Source organism: Aspergillus wentii (assembly GCF_001890725.1).
Source record: "Aspergillus wentii DTO 134E9 unplaced genomic scaffold ASPWEscaffold_2, whole genome shotgun sequence".
Classification (NCBI taxonomy): domain Eukaryota; kingdom Fungi; phylum Ascomycota; class Eurotiomycetes; order Eurotiales; family Aspergillaceae; genus Aspergillus; species Aspergillus wentii.
Genome location: NW_024467833.1, coordinates 4310425 through 4325965, shown reverse-complemented (window position 1 = coordinate 4325965; position 15541 = coordinate 4310425). Strand labels below are relative to the sequence as shown.

Sequence of the window (15541 nt, the reverse complement as noted above, 5' to 3'; positions counted from 1 at the left end):
CGGAAGGGCCCGCTTGGCGATCTTTTTTGCGGGGCGGATGATGTCGCACGGTAGTTAGGGCTTGGCTCTGATTGGTGATTTGCAGGGGCAACAATTTTGCCCTGATGGGTCGGTGGTTCTATTGGCTGGGCACCAAGGAAGGCTCCACTAATTCCAAAAAACAAAGGCTTGGCGGAGAGTCTGCATAAGGTAAGCTAAAGGTTTGCCCCAGCACTATCTCCGATGCAGCGGAGAAAAGAAAAAGAAAAAAAGTTAAAAAGCCAAAAAAAAAGAAGGCAAAGACGTTGTGACATATGTATGACCAGGCTACAAACGGATAGGGACAATGCAATTTACCAGACGGACTAGATAGAATTGTAGTAGACAGAATACGAGTTCATGAGATGAATCAGAAATAACATCCTTTCCTAATTGCCAGAACGGACTCTCTCCTAGCTGTGGAATTGTTCTCCACGAATCCACGGCCCGTCGTCATCCTGTCGCTTCCAGACCGTTTGCCCGCCGTTCGTCACCACAAAATAGTGCACTTACGCCAGCTGCGCTCTGCGTGAAACGAATTGATAATCCCTCCGTTACTTTTCCTGTCTGGTCGTCTCGTTTGACCTGGCGATCCTGGTGGATCAGACACACTTCATCTGCGTGTCCTTCCTTGCTGCTGTTCCTCGTCTGACTGCCTCTTTTGATTCCGGCGGTTTTATCGATCAGCGCTTTTCTCTCCGTTTCGCATAACAGGTTGTGATTGTCACCCTCTGTCGACATAAAGTATTCGACGATCTCTCTCCACGACTCAAGTCCACGAGTCCACGCCCCCCTTCTTAATTCAACTTTATCTCCCGTGTTTGGTCTTTTCTTTTTCCTTCTCAGCTTCTTCCATCCTTCTTCTTCCCTTCCCTGACAGCCGTGACAGTGACACCTCTCTGTCGTCGCTGGTATTCCGACCTACCCTCACCTCACCAACGTCCTCATCCACGCCCTCAATCCACGCACACTTGGCGAATTCCACCTATAATTGCCAAGTTGCCTGTTTAATTATTCTCTGCTTCTTGCCGTGTTCAAATCAAAATCATACCACTTGGTTTGAGCTTGGACGTTTTGACAGGGATTCCTGGTGGAGAGCTTACAATTCGCATTATCCGCCAGATATCACGACATCGTTCGAAAGCTTCTTCGAACATCTTTGCTTTTTCTCTCCTCCCAACCTATCCTTTTCTATTTCACACCAACATATCGTGATGGGCTGTGTTTGATTTTTCATCTTGCATATTTTTATATAAATCCCGACGAATCTCGTGGTTGAGCTGTTGCTCCTACTTCTATTCCCCTCCATCCCCACTGTCGTACTTTTGCTTACGGCATCCTTTTTTTTCTTCCCTCCTGGACATTCGTCCAACCTTTCACTCTCTACCATCATGAGTGGTGCAACAACCAAGGTCGGCCACGGTGTGGCCAAAGCCTTGGGGATCAAACTCGCCTACCGGGATCCCCTGGGTGCCACTGCTGGTGCTGACCCTGTTACTCGCGGCGAGTCGACCTTCTCTGCTGGCACGATCGATACCTACGGCTATGTCGAACCCGAGCCTACTACTGCCGAATGGTTCAGAGAACACACTCCATCCTGGGCTGAGTGTGGCAGATACGTCTACAGTCTCTTCCCCTTCTTGACCTGGATCACCAGGTACAACTGGCAATGGTTCGTCGGTGATTTGATTGCTGGTAAGTCCTTTGTCATTGCTCGTTCAAACTTGGTTTCTAATCTATCCAGGTGTCACTGTTGGTGCTGTCGTCATTCCTCAAGGTATGGCATATGCCAAACTTGCTGAATTGCCTGTCGAATATGGTCTCTACTCATCTTTCATGGGTGTTTTGCTCTACTGGTTCTTTGCTACTTCTAAGGATATCACGATCGGGGTGAGTCGATTATCTCTTTGTTTGGTTGCTGCCTCGTCCTCCTTGCTGACCTCTCTTTTAGCCCGTCGCAGTCATGTCTACCCTCGTTGGAACTGTGGTGCTTGAAGCAGAGAAGACACAACCTGACATTCCACGCCCTGTCATAGCGTCGGCCATGGCCATTGTCTGCGGTGGAATTGTTTGTGGACTTGGGCTGCTCCGACTCGGTTTCATTGTGGACTTCATCCCCCTTCCCGCCATCTCCGCCTTCATGACTGGTTCCGCTATCAACATCTGTGCTGGACAGGTCAGTACCATGCTTGGAGAAACTGCCAAGTTTGACACCAAGGGAGCAACCTACTTGGTCATCATCAATACCCTCAAGCACCTCCCTTCCTCGACCATCGATGCTGCCATGGGTGTCACTGCTTTGGCCATGTTGTACATCATTCGAGCGGGATGCAACTTCGGTGCAAAGAAGTACCCCAACCGTGCCAAGATCTTTTTCTTTGCATCGACGCTGCGTACTGTCTTCGTGATTCTCTTCTACACCATGATCAGTGCGGCAGTCAACTTGCATCGCAAGGACGACCCCTTGTTCAAGCTCCTGGGCAATGTTCCTCGAGGTATGTATCTGATATCTCAAGAAAATGAGAATAAAAACTAATACACTGCTTTATAGGTTTCCAGCATGCTGGTGCCCCACGGATCGACAGCACTATTGTCAAAACCTTTGTGTCTGAACTTCCTTCCGCTGTCATCGTTCTTTTGATCGAGCACATTGCCATCTCCAAGTCTTTCGGTCGGGTTAACAACTATACCATCGACCCCTCTCAGGAGCTGGTTGCCATTGGTGTCAGTAATCTGCTTGGTCCCTTCCTGGGTGCCTACCCTGCCACTGGATCTTTCTCGAGAACTGCCATTAAATCCAAGGCTGGTGTTCGAACCCCACTTGCTGGTTGTATCACTGCAGTCGTCGTCCTCATTGCCATCTATGCCCTGACTGCCGTTTTCTTCTACATTCCCAAGTCTTCTCTGGCCGGTGTTATTATCCACGCTGTCGGTGACCTTATCACACCCCCTAACACCGTTTACCAGTTTTGGCGAGTTTCGCCCATCGACACCCTCATCTTCTTTATCGGTGTTTTCGTGACTGTCTTCACCACGATTGAGATTGGAATTTACTGCACTGTCTGTGTTTCTGCCGCTGTCTTGCTTTTCCGTGTTGCCAAGGCACGCGGTCAGTTCCTGGGTAAGGTCACCATCCACTCTGTGATTGGAGACCATCTGCTGGACGATGCTGGTAAATACGGCCCCCTTAACCAGAACCCCTCGGACGACCAGGACCAGCTCCACCGATCGATTTTCCTTCCTATCAACCACACCGATGGGTCGAACCCCGAAGTCGAAGTCGAAGAACCTCACCCGGGTATTTTCATCTATCGATTCTCTGAGGGATTCAACTACCCCAATGCCAACCATTACACCGACATGCTGGTCCGAAAGATCTTTAGCCGCACCCGCCGCACGAGCCCCTTCTCTTACACTTCGCTTGGCGACCGTCCCTGGAACAACCCTGGTCCTCGTAGGGGCAAGCCAGAGGAGGACCGGTCGGACCTGCCGCTCCTTCGGGCTATTGTCCTCGATTTCTCCTCCGTGAACAACGTGGATGTGACATCTGTTCAGAACCTCATCGACGTCCGCAACCAACTCGACCTCTACGCATCCCCCAAGACTGTGCAGTGGCACTTTGCCCACATCAACAACCGATGGACCAAACGGGCTCTTGCCTCTGCTGGCTTCGGATTCCCTACTCCAGCCTCGGATGATGGATTCCACCGCTGGAAGCCCATCTTCAGTGTGGCCGAGATCGAAGGCAGCGCGTCTGCCGCTGCTCACGCCGAGTTGATCAACAACCAACAAACCCACCAAGCTGCCCTGAAGGTCGATGACGTCGAGGGTAACCCCAAGGACATCCATGCCACTGCAGAAGAGACGAATGAGATCGAGGAACAGTCCTCGACCAGCAGCGACATCAAAGATGCCAAGCTGCAAAGCGATCTTAGAGACAGCAAGGCGTACCGTCTCCGCCGTAAGGTGGCCTTGGTGCAGGGTATCAACCGGCCATTCTTCCACATCGATCTTACTAGTGCATTGGAAAGTGCCATTGCAAACACGACAGAACATGCGCATGCGCCCAAGGATGAAACTCATCCATGATTGCTTTGATGATATTTTTTCCATCTGCCATTTATTGTTTTGTGGTCCTCCCTGGTTGGAGTTGAAGATATTCCTTTGATTCAGCGATTTACTAAGGTTGCTTTATTTCCCCAATAGGGTGGGGTCCTTTGGTTTAGTTATTTTGAGCGATTTCTTTGTTTGTATACGTGTTTGGATTTGCATGGTTGAGGTATACCCTTGAATCTGTATATAGATTATAGACTTGTGGATTTCTTCTCTTTTGGAAATAATTACCTTTTTACACTTGTATTCTGTCATTTCACATTTATATATGTAAAGGTCATTAAAGTGGCTATAGCCTTATCTGTCAGTCACCATGGCTGTATTGCCTCAATTTCCACGGGTGATTACTGGCCAAGAAGACAGCTCAGAGCCTCAGTCTGATTAGTGCTTAGAAATAAGAATAAACACTTGCACGAAGGACTCTTAAAATTAAGAATACCGCCTGAGACACTGAGGCTGTGCGGGATTGCCCTGGCGTGGCGCAGGAATACGGGGGAGTTTTCGCACTGCATACCCAAACCGGCAATGATTGACGCCTGACACGAGAAATCTCCATCATCAACTATAGAACAACTCGCACAGGTATCCCAGACTGGAAAGTATGACTACAAAAATACGGCACAGATCGCAACGATTATAGAGATTGATGAGACTTTTCCATGTCACTGCCTGATTCTGCATTGCTATATATACGACCACCATGTCCCCCAACATGGATGTCCCCAGAGAGTTCAACGAATCTCTTTTGTCTTTGTCCATTATCCACGAACCCTGAAGAAGTCAAATGTACAAAGTAGCCAAACACGTCTACCAGAAGGCCCGGGGGACTCCCCAGCCTCCGACCTGGAAACCCCTTTGTCAACACCAGAGACGACCTGAATCGAGACTGATAGAAGACGCCGCGTCTCGGAATTCAACCACCTCAGAGCCTAATCGCCAGCCGTGTCAAGCTTGCAAGCAGCAACAACATGATTCAAGGGTTTATCGATGGAAGCTCATCTGCGGTCTCTTACTGCCTTATATTCTGAGTACGTTGGATTTGACGATCGTTGCGACGGCGGTGCCTTTTATTGCGTCTCATTTCGGTAGGATATAAACCCATTTACTTCACTCAGGATAAGCGATTCTAACGGAGTTATAACAGACAAATTCGACCAACTCAACTGGATCGTCACAGCATTCACTCTAACCTCAACAACCTTCATCCCAACATTCGGACAGCTCGCCGACGTGTTCGGGCGTCATGCTGCGCTTCAACTGTCGATGTTCCTGATGCTTATCGGGAGTGTGCTCTGCGCGGTAGCTCAGAGCTGGGGCATGTTGCTGCTGGGCCGAGCCTTGCAGGGGACCAGCTCGGCGGGCATTATGAATGTGATCATGATTGTCATGGCTGATAAGGTGTCGTTGAAGGAGAATGCGAAGAATAATTCCATCTTTGCGTTTATTGGTGGGCTTGGATATGGCGTGGGACCGGTTGTTGGAGGGTAAGAAACCTACTGTTTTTGACTGTTTATGTGCATTGCTAATGTTGAATTAGGTATTTGACTGATGTAAGCTGGATATTGGATTGAATATGTGGAATTGGAGCTGAACTGACTGACTGATTGACTTTGACAGGCTAATTGGAGATACTGCTTTGTTATTCCTATCCCGGTATGTTCTTCTCTTCTTCTTCATGTTCCTTCCTCCTCCTCTTCTTTTTTTTTTCTTTTGTATCCTGCAAGACACAGCGTTGTGGCTCTGAGAAACGTGGGAGATGATCAACTGTTGTTGGCGGAGCTGGAGGGCTCAAATCCTTCCACACCTTCAGCTTCACCAACTACTTTGATCATAAATTCATGACCTTTGGCAGCCTGCGCGTGTTGAAGGAAGATCGTGTTTCGTGTTTCTGCTCGAGATAGCTTGCTGCACAGCAAATCTAACTCAGATATCTACCTACAGATTGCCGTCCTCGCACACATCGCGATCTACGTACTCTTGCGGAACGAGCTCATCGAAGGAACCCACTTCAAAAAAGGCTCTCGCTGGTCTTCAATCCTCCCCGCCCTTGCAACGCTAGATATTTTCGGAACCATCCTTTTCATCTTTGGGATTGGCCTCGTCATTCTAGGCACTGCATGGGGAGGATCGACGTACGCATGGTCAGCACCTCAGGTCCTGGCGCCGTTGATCGTCGGTGGTGTCTGCTTCGTGCTATTCTTTTTATATGAGTATTTGCTTGAGTCGGGGAGGTTTTTTGCACGGATGTTCCCGAAGCAGGTTCCTATGTTGCCGTATAGCATGTTTGCGCGGATTGATACGTTGTGGCTTGCGATCATACAGTTCGCTGCTGGTGCAGGTATTATCCCCTGGATTCCGTGCGTTTACCATTGAATTGAGCTAACAGGTGTATAGCAATGTACTCTGTTTTCTACTTTGTGGGAGTATATTTCACTCTGGTGGAGGCGTATCCTGCATCCAAGGCGGGTATCCAGCTGCTTTATTATATCCCTGGACTTGGAGGTAATACGTCTCATCTTGACTATAGCTATGATGCATCCATGCTGACAACTTGGTAGCCGGTGTGTATCTCGCAGTATACATGTGCAATATCCGACCAGCCCAGACATTCTGGCCCATCACCTTTGGCACCTTCGCAGAAACCGCCGGTCTCGCCGTCGTAACCTGGGCCATAAGTACCCAGAACACAGGTATAATCAACGGCATGATGGTGCTAGCAGGTGCTGGAACCGGTGCTCGATTCATGCCAGACGGACTACACACATCAGGAATCTGGCCCGAGAGAATCGCACCCGCCATGTCGTTGATGCGATTCGCGCTGCCATTCGGAGGAACCATGGCTCTGACGATTATGGGGAGTGTCTTTAATAATAAACTATCCTCGGCCGCTGCTCTAGCAGGAGGTGGAAGTAGTTCCGAGTTTAACGTCCACGATGCGAATTCCTTATCCTTCATCGACGCATTACCATCCGCGCAGCAAGCCCTCATCCGCAACGTTGGGAAAGACGCCATCATGTGGGCTTTCATCGCCATCATGCCCATTATGGGCATCAGCCTCGTGGCAGGCCTTTTTATGGGGAATGCATGGATCAAGCCGAAATCCAGGGAAAATGACGAGGAAAAGTCGGCCATCAATGATGAGCAGCAGATTGGGTACAGCGAGGTCATTTACGTGCCGTATTTGTGGGCTTTGATGAAGGTGAGTCCCTCAATGCTTTGTTATATTTGTTGTTTTTCTTTGGATCTTGACTGACTGATGACTTATAGGGAAATATTGACTCGTATAAACGCATTAGCAAGCCTTTATCGGCCGAGGAAAGACAGCAGCAAGCACATGAACAGATGGAGCTTCGCCAGTTAGGGCTTAATGAGAGGAGGCGATAGACTTTCGATATTTGTTTATTAGAGCGTGCATTTAGCGTATATTAATTTTAATTCTTGGAGGCTCAGTATAGGGAATGTATTCTCAGGCTGAGCACATGACTGATTTGACTATCTTGGTCAGACTCTTCCCACCCACAACCATTCCACTTAACCTTAACATCACCCACCGACAACAATACCTGGCGCATCGCTTGAGCACATAGATGTTACGGTGGGGGAAGGTGCTTGTCGATCGTATCCAGCTTTCTTTTCAGCTCGTCAGGCACGCGTCATGTAGGATTTTCTGTGGAAGAACAGCATCTTCGCTTTTTTCTTCTAAATCAGAACAGACGCTTTTATTCCAACCTGACTGTTTGTCATCCATCCTCAAACACTTCCAGCACAAATAAACAATGGCCCTTGACCTAGCCTAGCAACAAGCCGCAGGAGCCCTGGTGGCTACTGCCGAAAAGCCTGGCAGAGTCAAAGAATATATCGATGATGAGCGCAAGGTACCCTATAACCTGAATTTATTGTATCATCAGCATCCAACCATGAGACACATGCAGGCTATTTCATCACTCAAATATCAGCAACCATCAACCACAATATGGCAGCAGGCGGTGCGCGATCAGTCCTGCGAAGGGGAAAGGAAGAAAATAAGTCTAGTCAAAATTATTGGCATGGAGGACACGGAGCAAGCACAGTTACCTGATAATGAAGTCATTTCGAGGCATTGCTACGTACATACGTAGGTAAGTAAATCCAATCACTCGTCATCGTGAATCAGGCCCCATGACGAAAATCAACAAAACACCCTCATTTCTTACACCCAGCATCCTACTAATCTTCCATATCCCAATTACCAGACGACCAATTTCCAAAAACTACACCATAAAGATAACATACCAACATGGAATACACCGATCTAACACCCCCCGACATCCCCGGCTGCACCTGGGACGAAATCCACCTAGAGCCCGACTGGGCTAACACGTCCAGTCACCGGATTGGTCTCCGTGGCCGTGATGATCGGTTTATGGGGTTTACGAATTCGGGCGAGGCGTGGCGGTATGATATTGATAAGGACGCGGAGAGGAAGTTGAGGGAGTTGAGGGAGAAGACGGAGACGGGGAATTTGCTTACTGTTAGGGATTTTTTGGGGGAGCAGATGGTGAGTTAAAAACCCTGGCACCTTCCTTCCTTCTTTTCGAATCCATGGTGGTTTGGTTGGGGTTTCTTGCTGGAGGATCGTTGCTGACGAGACTAATTTGGTTTGATAGCCCTACCATTTAGTACGCCCTGAAGTGCATCCTATCAACTTCCGTACAATCGTGAAAACTACAGAAGGGTTTATCAAGGATGAACAGCCTTGGCCCGCAAACGTGAAGAAATACGAAGAACAACTGCAGGATAGGGGACAGAAATGGGCCAAGGAAAGAGAAAGGCTGATTACCGTAAAGACGGGCATTCCTGAAAACCTTATTGGCGAGCAAACGATGCACAGGAAGCAAGCCATTCAAGAGGAGGAAGAGTTGAGAAAATCACAGCCCGGCGATGGAGGTAAGCAGGGAGAATGGCCTCTTGCCCAGCTCTTGGAGTATGAGCGGAAATACCTCCATTCCCTGAAGAACAATGACGGCCAGGGAAAGTCCCCCGTGAGCTCAATTACTGTTCCCAGAGGAATCGACGAGGCCTATCAGTTTACACCTGATAATTGGGTTGCGCGGTATGAACGCTTGAATCGGTTGGCAGGCAAGCATCCCATGAGCGGCGAAGTGCCTATCACCACGCTGTATGAGGGAGGGCTCATCACGCCCAGTGGACTGCATTATGTCCGTAATCATGGTCCTGTTCCGCATTTGGTCTGGGAAACCCACAGGTTAGAAGTTACCGCTGGCAAGTGCGTCACGTTTTCCATGGATGAATTGAAAGACAATTTCAGCAGCATCAACATTCCTGTTTTATTGGCGTGCGAAGGCAATCGACGAAAGGAACTGACCATGGCAAAGCGAACCAAAGGTGTTAATTTCACCACGGCTGCAGCGTCGTGTGTCTATTGGAAGGGTGTACTTCTTCGAGATGTTCTCCTGGCAGCCGATGTCCACACTATAACAGAGGATAAGGAGCAGTTGAATACCCGACTCTGGATAAACTTTGAAGGCGCAGATGAAGCGAATGAAGGAAACTATGCCACCAGCATTCCGCTAATGTATGCCTTGGATGCCGTGAACGACGTGATGCTCGCCTATGAAATGAACGATGCACCCCTACCAGCTGACAACGGATACCCGCTCCGGCTCATAATTCCAGGCTGGGTGGGTGGACGATGCGTCAAGTGGTTGTCGAGAATATGGGTGACGGATTATGAAAATGAGAGCTACTACCATCTCTATGATAACCGGTTGCTGCCTGGTTTTGTCACTGACACGACTACGGATGTCGCTAATGCCATGTTCAAAATCCCAAGCACACTCTGCAACGAGCAGATGTTGAACTCGGTCATTACGAAGCCCGAGCAAGGCGAGAAGCTCTCCGTGGCAGACATAAAGAGTGAAAAGGTAAAGACATATCGGATCGAAGGGTATGCGTATGCCGGCAATGGAAACCAGATTCAAAGAGTGGAGATTTCTCTTGACAACGGAAAATATTGGATATATTGTATTCGCATGGTGAGGAGCTGAAAGATGGTTTAAATGATACAGACTAATGGAGCAATAGTATCCTGACCGGCCGATTCGACATGGGTACAAGTTCTGGACCTGGATCCACTGGTATGCTGATATCGATGCCTCTCGGCTTTTGGATACAGAGAAAATCATGGTGCGCTGTTACGATGCTTTCCAGAACACGCAACCAGAGAACCCACAGTGGAACATCCTAGGGTAAGCCAGATTGTCCAGAGCTGTTTTAAGTATGCTTGCTAAACAAATATCGTGACATTTAGAGTGATGAATAACTGCTGGTATACGGTGAAGCCGGATATTGTGAAAGACCCAGAGAGTACTGCGGCACACCTCACTTTCCGTCATCCCTGCGAACAGGGAGGAGGAACAGAAGGATGGATGGTGGGACCACCTGAAGGTGTACTGGAGGATGCGGACGACCAAGCAGTTTATGATAAGCTATTCACCCGTGAGGAGATCGAGAAGCATTATACTGAGGACGATGCCTGGCTTGTCATCCACGGAAAGGTATACAATGCGAGCAAAGTGCTCGACACGCATCCTGGTGGTAGAGCAACAATCATGGCGCATGCTGGACGAGTGCACCTTGATACAACGGAGGAGTTTGACGCTATTCATGACGAATGGGGATATACCAAATTGAGAAGTTTGTTGCCCTCTCTTTTAACTTTTCTTTCCAAGCAAATTGACTGACGGATATCAGCTTGTCTCATCGGAAGGGTAACCGAAAAAGCAATGGGTTTCATGAAGAGAGAGGCCGAGATGAAGGCCAAACAGCATCTCGAGAACGTCAAACATGATCCTGAAATGGCATTGACACGTAACAAGTATGATCCCCCTTCCAGTCGCATATTCACACGGAGTTCATCAGCTCACTGTTCTTCCTAGGTACTCTCAAGCGAAATTGGTGAAGAAGCAGACAGTTTCCGAAGATGTTAATCGCTATACCTTCAAGCTTCCATCAAGCGCAGGCAAGTTTGGCTTGGAGATCGGTCAGCACGTGCAGATAGGATTCCACTTCGCAGATCGAATCCTGCTTCGCCCTCTCACGCCCGTCCGACCTATCTTCGACAGCGAATACGACGGGACCTTCGATCTTGTCGTCAAAACACACTATGCAGACAGCAACCAGCCCGGTGGAACACTAACCAACATCCTCGATTCCCTCCGAATGGGCGAAGAGATCGAAATCAAGGGTCCATCCGGTTCAATCCGCTACCAAGGCGGTGGTGCATTCAACATCGACGAGCGCCAGTACAAGTTCGACCGTCTCCTGTTCATCGTCGGAGGAACCGGCGTTCTCCCAGGATTCCAAGTCTTGGCCCGTGTTCTGAGATCCACAGACGAAGCCAAGATCAAATTCATCGACGTTAACAAATCAGAAGATGATATCCTGCTCCGGACAGAACTGGACGAGTTTTCTCGCGATTATCCGGACCAGGTCCAAATCACCCACTTGCTGTCTCGTCCTAGCAAAAAATGGCAGGGCGAGAAGGGTCATCTGGACAAAGAGAAGATCCTGCGGTATGGATATGAGCCTGATGAGAAGACGGGGGCTTTTGTGTGTGGACCTCCGGCACTCACTGAGCAAACGGTGATGCCAACTTTGACGGAATGGGGATATGACCACCAGACGAATCTTTTTGGGTTCTAATTATGTTTTTAATTCAGACTGGTAATTCTTATTAACTGAGATTGAATAATGCAGAATTCTGATATTGAATACAATCTACAACCTCTATTAGTATCCAATCTGCTTTTCAAGAACCAAAATAATAGAATACATGCATACATACCAACTCATCCACATCCAAAAGGCCCTATTTTAACCCTCCCCCATAACAAAGTCCAACTATAAGATCAGAAATGAAAATCACCTCAAAACACCCCCAACACCGGCCCACCCAAGGATAAACCCAGACAAAGCCTCACTAAACACACCTCCTCCAAACCAAACATCCTTCCACGCCCCTTTCCTCTGCACCCCAGCCTTAGCCACATTCCTAATCTTCCCACTCTCGTCAATCCCCTCAATTTCTCCACCATTCGTGCCGGGGAAGAACACACCAGCCCCCTTCCCACCGGACCGGACAATAATCAGGATATGGAATAAGCCCGAGACGAGTACCGTGCCGGCGAAGTAGAAGAGGAAGCCGGTGCTGGACTGGAGGGCGAGGATTCCGGCTGAGAGACCGAGGAGGAAGGCGGTTAGGGAGTGGAGTTGGGAGAGGACCTGTTTGGTTTATTCTCGATCGTTAGTCTTTCTTCCTTTAATTCATTCTTTCTTTCTTTGCTCCTTTATTTCTTTATTTTTGATGCTTTGGTGGTGGTAGGGTGTACGTACGCGGTTGTTATGTTGGACGGACTCTGGGACGAGGGGTTTGATGAGGAGGGAGAGTTCTTGTTTTGTTGGTGGCATTTTGAATTTATTGTTCTCTTTATTTTCACTCTATGGTCGAGTCGATTTGAATTGGATTTGTTTTCCTAGTTGTCGCCCGTTGGTGCTTCGTGTTGTAGAGGTTGACGAGGGTACTCTTGACGGAGAGCTTGAAATGCTTGGTGCAAAAGCTGTATTGTATTAGCAGATGATCCAGAGTAGCTATCCTTATGCAGGACAAGGGTATAGGATAAATGTATGGATTGGAGCTGGAAAAACTCACCGTGCCTATTCAACTGCTGATGGACGCAGGTTGTTGCTGCTGGATGATCGAGGTCGGCGGTAGTTACAGCTATTTCCGTGCGGGCCGAGAGCGCACCAATCAGAAGCGTCCATTATTTCTGGGCTTTGATCGATATCGCATTTATACTTCAAAATATGAGGTTACGAGAATAAACAAATAGAATAATAATTGAGTCCATAGTACAATGGTCTTGTAACCATCAAAATCGCATTCCAAGTTTCAATCCAAAATCAAACAATGTTATGCCATGTCCTGTGCAAGTACAAAACCGGTCCATCTGCTTGCTCATAAACCATTTTCAAGACATCACAACATTTCGAGACACGCGGCCTGGTTTTTCAAGGCACGTCAAACAGATGGGTAAATACAATTATCAAGTTTCTCATTCAAACGGTTGGCCAAACACATAAGAGCCTGAATCCATTACGAACAGCCGCCCTCCCAAGTGTCATTCCAATGAGATCGCTCATAGGATAATATCGGATCCTGCCACTTATGTCCAATGTCAATCTTGTTAGATTAATGCAATAGAGAATGTTAAAAAAAGAAAATGAAAATGAAAATGAGAAAATGAGAAACGAAAGTTTAAAAAAAGTAAATGAAAAATCCACGGTGGATCAATTGACGTTTTCGAGTTTTCCATCTGCCTTGGCCTCTCTGACCTGGTCAAAGACCTGGAAGGTAAGAGTTAGTAAATCAAATTCAGTGGCCGCGGTTGCTGGAAATAACATACCTTTAGCATCTTGTTTCTAGCACCAAGCGCATTAACACCGCGGTCTTCCAGCGCCTTGTCATCCAGCTCAACCAACTCAGTCCATTTAAGGTCCTTCAAGTTGTCTGTGTACTTGTGCAACCGCAGAGATCTCAGCCAGCTGGGAATGTCCTTCAGCAGGTTGGGGTCAGTTGGGTCTTCTGGGGGCTTCGAGCTACCGCGACGACCGCGAGGAGAGCGACCACGAGTGACCTCCGAGTGGTCAGACAGGTAACCTTCATGACCACCCAGACCAAATTGTCCAATTCCAAGAGCACCCAGTCCGTTGCCCATCAGAGGATTGCTAGGGTCATAAGCCGCCAAAAACCCATTGTTTTGTGGCGAGGTGAATCCCATTCCACCGAGACCCCCACCCTGCATGGCAATTCCGGGAGAGGTTGGGCGCGAGCGTCGACCTGCCATCGCAGCCTGCTGCTGAGCTTGCAAAGCCGCAAGTTGTTGAGCGTTCAAGAGCTGACCGGCAACCAGGTTTCCTCCGGGAAGACCTGGGCTCGGAAGGCCTTGTGACATGGACTGGGGCACATTGATGTTCGAGTTCTTTCCTTGGCCATCGTTTGAGCGAGCGCGGCGGTACTTGCGAGCGTCATCCAGCGCGATGCGGTTGTTCACCGTGGACAAGGCCGCCAGTTTCATCGCCGTAGCATTAGCGACCATATCGGCCTGTGTATTCTGCTGCTGAGGCTGCTGCTGGGCTTGCTGGCCGAAAGTAGCCGTCATGGGGGTGTTTGTCATAGACGCCCAGCTTGCGTTTCCAACATTGTAGGGAGACAGTAAAGGCGCTTCAATTTCCGGGGCAGGGATAGTCGCGGTCTGAGTGGGAAGAGGGGAACGCAGGCCGGAGCTAAATTGTCCCATGGGCTGGTGGCCGTGGCCAGACGAAGACTTGGGCCGGGCGATAGGCGGCTGAGGTTCAGAGGCGCCACGCTGAGCCCATGGGGAAGCAGGCGGCTGGCCCAAGCCCTCCGCACCGCTGTCTGGTCCAGAGATAGTAGGTGCAACAAACGATGTACGGTCTCCGAACACAGCACTGTTGCGGTTCGATGGTGGGGCGTTACCCGTCTGCTGGGTGAATTCAGCTTTCTTCTTGGCAATGGCCGCAGCGGCATCCGGGAACATCGCATTGATAGTAGACGAGTCAAGGGCTGAGTTGCGCTTGGCACCGGGGGAAGGCGGAGGGCGACCAAGAGAGTTACGGGAACTATCGACGTTCAGCTTGGACATAGCATCGTTCAGGCGGTTCGACATGGCATCTAATAAGAGAAACAATCCCTGTTAGCGAGAAAACATTATCCGGAGGCCTTCAAATTAATGTACCTTTTTCGCCAAAGTTGGCAGGAGACAGCAGTCCCGACATGGGGTGGCTCTTGGCCATCTGCTGCAAAACCTGGATAAAGAAACGGATCTGCACTTGTGTTGTCTGCTGCAGCAGAGCATAGAGTGCAGCCGTTCTTTCCGCTTCACTGAGAACCCGGAACCATTGTTCAATAGCACTAAGCTCATCCTTGAAGTCCTGGTCCAGAGTAGCCGCCGCCATCTCTTCAAGAGTGGTTTCGTACTGGTCGATATCGGCGAGCCACTGCTGGGCAGCACGGTCCATCGCGTCGTCGTTTTGACCCTGAGACTGCTGATTGTAGAATACTTCGGATGACGGGCGGATGCTGCGCGAGGACAGAGGAGAGGGGAATCCGGACATATCGGCCGAGGCTCGCAGCTGATGGGAGCCTAAGTTGCGAGCGGAGGACGGGGGACGCAGCGTAGAATTAGAAGCGTCCGGAGTGCTGTTTCGGTTGCCAATGATATGGCTGGCCATGAGTGCAGTATTGGTAGCGTCGGAAGACAAGGAACGTCGAGTGATCGGGGTGTTTCGAAAACGCTTGAGATGAATAATAGATACAGATAAATATTAC

At 49.1% G+C, this 15541-nt stretch overlaps 5 protein-coding genes across 5 annotated transcripts; 3 read left to right on the top strand and 2 right to left on the bottom strand.

The window, feature by feature from the left end:
- Positions 1-1409: 1409 nt before the first annotated feature.
- Positions 1410-4107, top strand: ASPWEDRAFT_169529 (SLC26/SulP family anion transporter; the record flags this gene model as incomplete). Its single annotated transcript, XM_040830473.1, has 4 exons — positions 1410-1713; positions 1763-1908; positions 1970-2513; positions 2570-4107. 4 exons carry the CDS (start codon positions 1410-1412, stop codon positions 4105-4107), a joined length of 2532 nt encoding a protein of 843 aa, XP_040693372.1.
- Positions 4108-4704: 597 nt separating this feature from the next.
- mfs56 (putative MFS multidrug transporter) lies at positions 4705-7618 on the top strand. The gene is made up of 8 exons (XM_040834706.1): positions 4705-5216; positions 5276-5615; positions 5669-5681; positions 5749-5784; positions 6073-6469; positions 6526-6633; positions 6690-7330; positions 7399-7618. Exons 1-8 carry the CDS (start codon positions 4916-4918, stop codon positions 7513-7515), a joined length of 1953 nt encoding a protein of 650 aa, XP_040693371.1. The 5' UTR covers positions 4705-4915; the 3' UTR covers positions 7516-7618.
- A 789-nt stretch (positions 7619-8407) lies between these two features.
- ASPWEDRAFT_169527 (uncharacterized protein) lies at positions 8408-11835 on the top strand (the record flags this gene model as incomplete). The annotated part of the gene is made up of 6 exons (XM_040830472.1): positions 8408-8668; positions 8778-10166; positions 10216-10379; positions 10442-10827; positions 10885-11008; positions 11070-11835. 6 exons carry the CDS (start codon positions 8408-8410, stop codon positions 11833-11835), a joined length of 3090 nt encoding a protein of 1029 aa, XP_040693370.1.
- On the bottom strand, positions 11830-12867 carry ASPWEDRAFT_37521 (EMC6 family protein). Its single transcript, XM_040834705.1, has 4 exons — positions 12842-12867; positions 12526-12749; positions 11978-12414; positions 11830-11910 (listed from the first exon to the last, which is right to left on the bottom strand). The coding sequence occupies exons 2-3, from the start codon at positions 12598-12600 to the stop codon at positions 12055-12057; spliced, it is 435 nt and encodes a 144-aa protein (XP_040693369.1). The 5' UTR covers positions 12601-12749; positions 12842-12867; the 3' UTR covers positions 11830-11910; positions 11978-12054.
- Positions 12868-13479: 612 nt separating this feature from the next.
- ASPWEDRAFT_104266 (RNA-binding protein VTS1) lies at positions 13480-15444 on the bottom strand (the record flags this gene model as incomplete). The annotated part of the gene is made up of 3 exons (XM_040827631.1): positions 13480-13536; positions 13596-14884; positions 14949-15444. The coding sequence occupies 3 exons, from the start codon at positions 15442-15444 to the stop codon at positions 13480-13482; spliced, it is 1842 nt and encodes a 613-aa protein (XP_040693368.1).
- Positions 15445-15541: the final 97 nt, after the last annotated feature.

What these genes read in the sequence shown, in the direction of transcription:
- ASPWEDRAFT_37521 (XM_040834705.1), bottom strand. Translation starts at nt 12,600, where the DNA reads ATGCCACCAACAAAACAAGAACTCTCCCTCCTCATCAAACCCCTCGTC. An exon ending in CCGTCCAACATAACAACCGC is followed by an intron (nt 12,415 to 12,525) that starts GTACGTACACCC and finishes TAAACCAAACAG; the next exon opens with GTCCTCTCCCAACTCCACTC.
- mfs56 (XM_040834706.1), top strand. Translation starts at nt 4,916, where the DNA reads ATGTACAAAGTAGCCAAACACGTCTACCAGAAGGCCCGGGGGACTCCC. An exon ending in GCTTTGTTATTCCTATCCCG is followed by an intron (nt 5,785 to 6,072) that starts GTATGTTCTTCT and finishes ATCTACCTACAG; the next exon opens with ATTGCCGTCCTCGCACACAT. An exon ending in ACAGTTCGCTGCTGGTGCAG is followed by an intron (nt 6,470 to 6,525) that starts GTATTATCCCCT and finishes ACAGGTGTATAG; the next exon opens with CAATGTACTCTGTTTTCTAC.